Here is a 9,440-nt window from a genome sequence, read left to right on the forward strand (position 1 = left end):
GAAAAAACAGATGCTCATAATAAGCTGTGTTTTGGTTTACAGTATGTGCTGAAGCCAGGCAGCTTCTCCAGGAATGCCCTTACCTCAGAGCTGAGTCATGTAAATTATACCTCCCTTCTCCTTCTCCCCTCGCCTATCTCTGAGCTGATACCACCAGGGAACTTGCATTTGATGAAATCTGACATCTTTTGAAGCATATTTCTACTCATTACAAAAATCAGTGACTTTTCTGCAACATAATGGCAGAAGATATCCATACTTTCATTAAAAGTGCAAAGAATGATTAAACCACAGTGCAAGTATGTTGCCAGACTTCATTGCAATGCTTTATCTCTAATGATAAAGAGTTGTCACATTCTTATAATAAATCAATTCCATTCAAGTAATGACACGTTGCATATTTCTTGTGCATATGATGTTTTATGGTGCACATAATGAAGGTGCAGAAACATGTTGGCTCACAGCTCCTGGAAAATACTTCAAACATTGAACCAGACGTGTGTTTAAAAGCCACAGAACCAAACTTTTGAACGTATTGAATCTTTATGAGATTTATTCGCCATATATAAATGTCAGTCATGATTTAAACAACATGAGAGCATATTTCTCTAAGTGAAAATTACAGGAGGCAAGTTTTAATGAGAAATGTAAAGCTTTATTAGGGTTGAATTACACAACCAAAGTAATTTCCTTGTTTCCCTTCTGGCTTGTAAAATAAATACAGAGGCACACTTGGATTTAAATACCCTGTAAAGCTGGAGTTTTTACCTCTTAAGAGACATTGAAATCAGTTCTGTTGCAGAGAGAAAATGAAACATCCCAAAGGCAAACATCCAAACTAAATAGAAGTGCTGATTTGGTGATGCAGCATGGCACCGGCTCCTCCGCCTGCAGCACAGACACAGTGAAAGTCATCTTACATTTCACTTAAATAAGGTGTTTGCTGCTGTGTGGCTACTTTACTGCAAGCCCAGCCATGCTTGATATGCACCTGCGTGGCTGCAAGAGAGGGAGAGCGAGCAAAAGATAACTCGATGAAGTTTTCAACTGCACAAACCCCAAGGCACTGGTTTAATCTCTGCTTATGTGTGCATCAAATGCAGGCAGCTGTGAAGTGGCTGTAACTCTTTATTCAACTGTCTGAGGGGAAATTGTAGAGTAAATGGATCGACTTGTGAGGGGAAGATTGCACAAAGAAGCAGACAGTAGTTAAGCACAAAATTTAGGACATGAGGAGATTGAGTTACAAAGAAATGCATATGAGGCACGGAATTGAGAGGAGAAAGAGATTATAAGCCACAAAACTGTGGAAAAGATGAGAAAATTGTCGAGCTTTAAAGGAGAGCAGATGGAAGCGAGGAAAAGAAACAAGATTTATCTCAGGACAGAATGAAAAGCAAAAAGAGAGATAATTTCCTTGTAGGAGACTCGGTTTTTAATTTTCTCACCTGATCCACTCTGAAACATGTTCCTCCGTCATCTTCCAGCTGCTCCTGTAGTTGTAACCTTCAGGTAAACACATTCAGACAGCTTCAGACACGTTCTCCAGCCGAGCTCACAACCACAGGCAGAAAATGATATTCCACCTCTGTCAGGCATTCATATTTACACCCCAGGATCAGTTCTGGGGAGATCGCAGAGCTTCAAACTCTCAGCTCATAACAAGTTCATGTAAAAATGAACTGTAGTTGGATTTAAATTTCTAGGATGTGGTTGATTATCATGCTTTTTATGATGTGGTGCAGCTTAGAAACAAAAGAGCATCGATATAACTGGCTGTAGTCATTATCTCAAAACCAAGTTAGCCTTAGACTAAAGAACTTCTGATTTATGTTGCTAAAACTTACCATTCAGTATAGCTGGACAAAGATGTTATATATGACATTACTTTATAAATTTCACCTTGCTTAAGCCTGCTCCCATCTCCCCTGTTGGTCTGCTTTCACATTAGTAACATTGTCATGTGTCCAAGCATGCTTATGTATGGATTTGCTTCGATACAGTAAGTAGAAAAATGTCCAAAAATATCAGTAAAGAAGACAGAAGAAGAGACAACCATGGCAACCACTCAGGTCAATATGTTCCTGTACAGACTGGAGTCTATTCTGAAGGAAACTAAGGATTATTTCACAACAACATTCCTCTTATAAAATGAGCCTGTGCAAATGCATGAGTTTTTAAAGAGACAGGTGAAGTTTAGATCTGATTTTACATGACTATTCATGAAGACTTGGGCATGATTGCATGCAAATCTCATCAAATCTGATGGCCAGAGGCACCAGCTGGACTCCGTCAACTCTTTCTGTGCATCTTTGGTTATTGTTGGCAAGACCGTGTGTCTAATGCTGACATGCTCAGGAGAGCAAGGATGGGAAGGGTGAGCTGTTTGATGAGGGAAGGACACCTGAGATTTTGCAGGCACTTGGTGTGCTTTCCTAGGCCTGATCCAGCTCACTGCATACTGGGCGCCAAGGACCTAGTGAGTTGGTCCAGACACATTGGGTGACCACATGCATCGTGGAGGGGTCAGCTGGGAGGATACCTAGAGAAATGGGCATGGGCCTGGTGCTGGACTATAGCCAGGAGGCCAGAGCAGGACTGTTGATGCAGCAAAGTGCCTAACTGGCACGTACCTGTCCTTACCTGTGTGGTCAGTCAGTCTGTGTAAGGGGAGGTCAGCTTTTGTACATGCACTCCCTATTTTTATCCTAAAGTTAGTTTATCATGAATGTTAGAGCAGCTGAGAACTCGTGTAGATCCTGCAGTAAGATGTCCTTGCAGTAATGGCACCTTGTCAACTTTTACCTTTTTCTCATATTCATTTTTAAAAAAAAATGCCAGAGTGCCCCATACTGTACTGAAGCCCACCTCTTCTGTCTGTGCCAGGGCCTGGGAGGTGTACTGGGCTCTGGGCTCGAGGGCATGGTACGAATTGCTTCATGTAGATGTGCCCATAGGAAGATTTAAGAGGCAGGCTGTTTTGAAACTGTTGAATTTTGCAGGAGTGCATGTATAAACATGGATCAAATTAGCATGCAACTTCAGTAATAATTAACTGTGTGTGTGACAGTTTTAAATAAGACATATGAACTTGTCTTTGTTTAGTGCATTGACCTCAGTTTGAGTGAATCAGCTTTTATTTTGTATGCATTCATCTTTGTTCTTGCGGCACATGCATTTGCCAGTCATGCAGGACAAACAGGAGACCTTAACTCACCTGCATTATTAGCACGCTGACCTCAGGCTATAACTCTTTGAAAGTGTCACCCATCTCTGCTTAACGTCCTTCATCAAACATCGCGCCACCCTGCTCAGTCACAGTAGCTGGAAATGTCTTGGCGGTGATGCTGGTGTTATTTTTGCAGCTTAATTCAATTGGTTGGATTGTGTCGGAGTAATGTGATTGGCAAAAAGGGGGACGCCCTTGGACTAAAGCAGGCGGCCAATAGAGGCATTAGAGAGAGACTGAGAGAATGGAAAATTGTCCTCTAGTGCTGCACACTTTGGACTTTGAGTTTGATGTTTGCCATTGTTGTTTGGGTATTTGATGCCCGCCTGATGTCAAATATTCAGGCCTGTTTGGTGAGTGGGATTCTGGGATAGGTCAATTTATATTCGATAATACAATGAGCACTTTGACAGCGCTCCAGAGAAATGTGGTCATGGGAAAAAGCTGAGGTCAAACCAGCAGGGATGAGAGGACATGAAGCTTCAGATGGGAAGAAGAAGCCTCCAGGGGAAACTGGGGGTTCAGTTTTCTGTATGGTGAACTTGTGTACTGGTTCTACTGGGAATATCCTCCATCAATGCTCTCTTCTTTTCCACTCATCTCTGCTGACCTCTCCTCCGTTTTCTTGTCCTGTCAGCGCTATGGGTAATATATAAAAGCATGTCCTTCCACTGTAAACAAAACAGAAATCTGCAAGCCGTGTTAAAAAGAGATCATGCTGTAGTTCACATGATTGAGCAGCTCTCTCTGGCCAGTTTTGAAGCATCCACACAGAGTAGGCATTTAAAGTACCATTATTTTAAAATTTGATGTAATACTAGTGGAAATCTAATGACACTGAGACCAGCTTGATGCTACTGCAACACAAGATTAAGTCCAAATCTTTAATAGAACTTTTAAAAATGGCTTAAATTTAAATTCTCTTTATGCTTTTTTATTCACAATCATAAACGGACATGTAAACAAGTGAAACTTTTTTTGAACACAAGCCTTAGAAGGATGAATTCTACATCTACCCTTGAAATATGCCTGTCCTTGAAGTCATCCGTACTGTATGAGGAAGATGTGTGAAGGTCAATGTGGCCCTGAAAGCTGATAAAAAGCTTGGATTGTTACTTGAGATAAGGGGTTGGACAAAATACCAGTACAGCAATAAATTCATACATCCTGCCACTACATTGTGCTACATTACGCTCGTTTTGTTTACATAGAGTTAGGAAAAAGTGGATTTATTGTGTTGATCTGACTGAAACAAGCCTTTGAAAATGCATTTAAATGCTGACCCATTAGTCTGAATCAAAGTCAGACTAACTTACCAAGATAAAACAGTTGGAGATGGATTTACTCTTGCATCAGGCCTGAGGTTGCCTAAATATATCACTGTATTTTTTTTCTTTGACGTTCACTTTAACGGTATTTTATTGCAATATGGCAAAATTAAAAGAGATAATGCATTTAAATACATAATCAGAGGCCTCAATAAAAGCAGTTTGCGAAAAACCATAACTATGGACTTTTAATATCAAGGATTTGTCAGCAATACCATGTTTATCATTGATTTAAAGGTCACATATTATGCAAAATACACTTTTTCAGGCTTTCTAACAAAAATATATGCCCCTGGCCTTTCCACAATCCCCTCAAGAATCAGAACCCCCCCCAGCCCCACCTTTCAGAAAACGTGTGCTGAAACAAGCTGTTCTCAGATTTTCCCTCATGATGTCATGTGGGGAGTTAGCACTGCCCCAAGTTCATTTGGCCCTACTTGCTTGGAAGAAAGTTCCACCCTTCTGTGAGGAGTATCAGCAGAGCCACACCCAGTAATCCAGCTTGAACATATCAGTAGTTTGCAATATGAGTCGCTTCAGCGCTGGGCTAAAGACGACCAGCACACACACTTCATGTTGCCTTTATTACAGACATCAAACTTCAGGAGGCAAGGATACATCTCACACCTTATCTCACACTAATCACATGGACACACACGGGTGACTTTTGGCATGTTATCCAGCTGCTCTTTTGTGTCAGAGCAAAGAAAGCTGATGACTGGACTGGAACTGAGCTGCAGTCTCTCACAAATCACAAATTGTTACACTAATGGCAGCATTGTTTATGACTCGTACGCATCACAACACAAGCGGTTCAACTGCTGATGATGGTGCTGCAAAAATCCTTCCCATGGCAGAAATTTTGCTGGTGACTTTATTGACACTGGTTTACCACCATAGGCTCAGTTTGGGGGGGGGCACTTTTTGCCAAGGGCAAATCACAGCCAGTCACAGCTCTTTCTCTAAACACAGCGGTGAATTTAAAGATGACTTCCTTCTAAGTGATGTCTACTTGCATTAATGCTGATGGATCATGCTGCTGCTGGCCAAGCTTAACCTCCTCCACCCCAGTCTCCTCCTTTATAGCATAAAGCTTCTTACACCCTGATATTCAGATTTATGCTACTATAGATTAATTGCTTTTAAACAAATTTATTGTTTCCAATATGACTTAATATAAATTCTCCTTTCCAATCCACAAGAAGTTCCTTCTGGAGTTGGAGAGACCTATGCATGCAGTGGGAGAACATGCAAATTCCACACAGAAAGGCCCTGTCTAACCAGGATTCAAACCAGTAACCTTCTTGCTAATAAGGCTTAACTACAGAAATCCTGAGATTGATAATAATTAAAAAAAAAATTCAACCTTTGACAGCCCTTAAAAGTGCACAATACTCGTTTATATTTTTTTAAATTTTGCTATTAGAAGGGATCTATAAGGTGTTGGTAAAGGGGCAGTCTGTGGTATCCTTTCAGTTACCGCCTTCCTTTTTTCTTCCCACGTTTCTTTTTGGACCTGGAGTTGTTGATCAGCTTCTCAGACTGGCGCTTCAGCTCCTCCCGTGAGAGGACGTCATCGTCATCCTTTCTACTCTCATCTTCCTCCTCAGAGAGGTCGTCTGGCAGCTCTACAAAGGTCTTAGAAGCTTGCAGTTGTCCCCTGGTCTGTAAGAAGCCCACCTCTTCCATCTCTGTCTTGGTAGCAGCCAGATCTTGTCCCTGAAGCTTCTCCCACAGTAAGTCCATCTTGAGCTCGTACTCAGTAAGCAGCTCCAGTAAATATTTGTTTGAGTCAGGAGGAGACCCCACAACTGCTCTGTCCTCGGGTAGTTTGATGTTTTCAAGTTTTTCAGCAAGATTCTCCAAACAAACTCGGATGGTGACTTTGGCTTTGTCAAGCTTATTCAGTTGCTCTTTAGCAGCGTCACACCTACGCTGTGCATCCTGGATCTGCTGCTTATGTAGCTCCAGCTCTTGGTTGTTTCTGGACTGTTTCGCTTGTGCTTTTTCTTTCACATCCTCAAACTGTTGGATCAGGAGCTCCTTCTCCCCGTTCAGTTGCTGCAGCATCTTCTCATTCTCCTCCTTCTGATTCACCAGATGCTGCTGGGTTTCCTCCATCGAGAGAAAGTGCTGTTTTAAATCCTGTATATTGGTAATACCAGTGGCCGTCTTGATTCTCTGAAAATCTTCATTATAAACGACTCTGACTTTTTCTCCCTCATCTGCCATCATGATGCTACACTCAGCATCTCTTCTCTGCTCCTCTCTCTGCTTGTTTTTTCTCCGAATCTCTTTACTGAGCTCTTCAACTTGGGCCTGGAGCTCCTTTATCTGCTTCCTTTTGTTAGCTTTAATGCTCTCTGCCTCCATGAGCTTCTCATTGTAATATTTCTCCATCTGCTCTGACTCGGCCTCTGTAGCCTCGTTTAACTGCTGGGCGATGGTGAGACTGGAGTGCAGGTCCTCAAGTTCTCTTTTGTCCCTCAGCTTTTCTGCTTCTGCTTTCTCCATCTGGGCTGGAAAAGTGAGAGCCTCTTTCTGCAGCTGACTTTTGACTTTCTGCAGATCAGCTATGCAGCTCTGCAGCTCCTTGGTCTCTGACTCAATCCTCTCCACATTCTCCTTCAGCTCCGAAAGGTTCTTGAAGAATTCCTGTTGTTCGTGGGTCTGAGCATCAGCAGTAGACTGTGCTCTTTTTAACTCCATTTTCAGCTCCTCCTGGCGCCGTTGGTTGACCTGAATGCCATTATCGAGGACATTGAGCTCTTTTTTCAACAACAGTTTCTTTCGGCGTAAAAATGCTAAGGCCTTCTCCACTGACATGTTGGAGCAGAAATGCAATAACTCGGGTTTGTCATGTAGAGCCTCTTTGATCACATTTGCATCTCGATTACCTTCTTCAGCAATTTGTTTCCTCAGCAGCTGGATCTCCTGCTTCAGCTGTATGACGTAGGCTTTTCTAGTGTTCGCCCTGGCTTCAACCTCTTTGTTGAACGCAGCTCTTTGGGCCTCTTTTAGCTGGAGTTCAGAGCGAGCCTGCTCGATTTGCTCCTGCAGTGGAGTTTTCTTCAGGCCTTTGGATGACATTTCTTAGCTGTTGTACACCGACACGGTTTTAGCTTGGTGCTAATCTCTGTCCTGTCTGTCTGAAAGTCCAATTTTAGAAGAAAACAGGTTAAAAACAAACAAAAACAAAAACATTGTTTTGGCTGAAGTGCATCAACTCTGGAATTTCAAAAAATGCCTTTGGAATGCCTCTGGAATATTTTACACCTTAGAATGCCTTTAAATGAAACCACTTTTTAAAAGCACTGACTAAAGATTTACAAGGAGACGAGTTGAAACTTCCAACTGCTGCAACAGGCCACTCTGCGACGTTCTTAACACCTGCTAGTTCACACCACTTCAACGGAAGGAGCGATGCATATTTAGTAGATGCAGCTTTGGCTGCAATCACAGCACTGAGTCTGTGGATAGGTGTCAACCAGGCTTGCACATCTAGACACTACCATTTTACTAAATTCTTCTTGCAAAACTGCTCAAGCCCTTTCAGGTTGCACAGGGATCAGGCATGAACAGCCCTTTTTATGTTAAGCCTTATGTTCAACAGGTCTGTAGCCTATTGCACCAGCTATATGTAAGTTCTGCCTTAAGCTATGGTGTAAAGCTCACACTAAACCCTACATTGAAACTGGTTAAATTCTTGCTAAAGTTTGTTTGGTTGTACCACGGAGACATAAGGTTGATCTTAACTTGTAGAGATTTACATCCAAACTAACCAAAATTTTGTCACAGATATGACATTTTCTCTTACTTTAACCAATCACTGAAAAGCATTTTTTAACCCAGTGCTTACTACAGATGCTAATGGCTCAAAAAAATGTGCTAACTGCTGTTAATCCTCAAACAGCGTCCAGTGTGGATGAACAATATGACCAGGCATTTGCATATCTAAGTATTAAAGTCTAAAACCTAAACGTAGAGCCAGCATGAAATAACAACACTGACACAGAGTGGTGAAATCGACGTAGAGGGCGGCCATTCTCCTGGACGACCTCCAGATCTCCATTAGGTTAAAGTAAAAACGCTGTAGGACACTGACAGGAGTCCATATACTGTATGAACGACTCCTCTGCTCTAATCTACATGATGACACAGCCATAGAGGAGATTGATATGACTGAAAGATGTGTGTGTGTGTGGTGGGGTCTAACAACCTCTAGTGATAGCCACTGACATCATGTACATCTCTGTGACATCACTTAAGTGATTGAGCAGGGTAGGAGTGGGTTTTATTGCACGTGCTCACTCACACACATGAACAATGACTATGCACACACCTCTAACGTGCATGTGCTCTGCCTCAAACTGCACACAAAGGAGACAATGACAGAAACAATGATGCAAGCTGACAACACACAGCTGCTTAAATACAGCACAGAACCTCATTGTTGTCTAAATCAATAAAAACATGTTTCCTATTGATCAGGAACAAGATTATTAGCATAGATTTCCATGTATGTGGGTTTTAGATTATGAGAATTTAAGGCCCTGTTTACATGTTGCATTAATTAACCATTTTAGGCATTCAGATACAAAGTGACTGTACTTTTGTACTGAGTCTACACAGTACATCTTTAGTGAGGATCTGATATTACGTAAGCACTTCTGATGTAAACAAAGCACATGCATCATTTCTGTGGCTATCTTACTGTGGCTTGGCATCACTACATACTGAGTGCAGTGAAGCCACTGGCAAAAAGAATGAATGGAAGCAAATCGGCCTTGAGCTGAAAGGCTAGTGGTGCCTCTTTAACAGCTTTTCTCCCTCATAAAGATGCTTTTAAATGGCACAGTAATGTACTTTTTAGCAAATAAGTC

The 9,440-nt window shown here is 41.9% G+C and overlaps 1 protein-coding gene across 1 annotated transcript; it reads right to left on the reverse strand.

The window, feature by feature from the left end:
* Positions 1-6,033: 6,033 nt before the first annotated feature.
* On the reverse strand, positions 6,034-7,647 carry LOC121512199 (outer dynein arm-docking complex subunit 3-like). Its single transcript, XM_041791358.1, has one exon. The coding sequence runs from the start codon at positions 7,645-7,647 to the stop codon at positions 6,034-6,036; it is 1,614 nt and encodes a 537-aa protein (XP_041647292.1).
* Between the last annotated feature and the right edge of the window lie 1,793 nt (positions 7,648-9,440).

The sequence above is a fragment of the Cheilinus undulatus genome, linkage group 7 (genome assembly GCF_018320785.1).
Source record: "Cheilinus undulatus linkage group 7, ASM1832078v1, whole genome shotgun sequence".
In the NCBI taxonomy this organism is placed as follows: Eukaryota; Metazoa; Chordata; class Actinopteri; order Labriformes; family Labridae; genus Cheilinus; species Cheilinus undulatus.

Bases quoted from the DNA above. Each gene is read 5' to 3' on its own strand.
- LOC121512199 (XM_041791358.1), bottom strand. From the start codon at position 7,647: ATGTCATCCAAAGGCCTGAAGAAAACTCCACTGCAGGAGCAAATCGAG.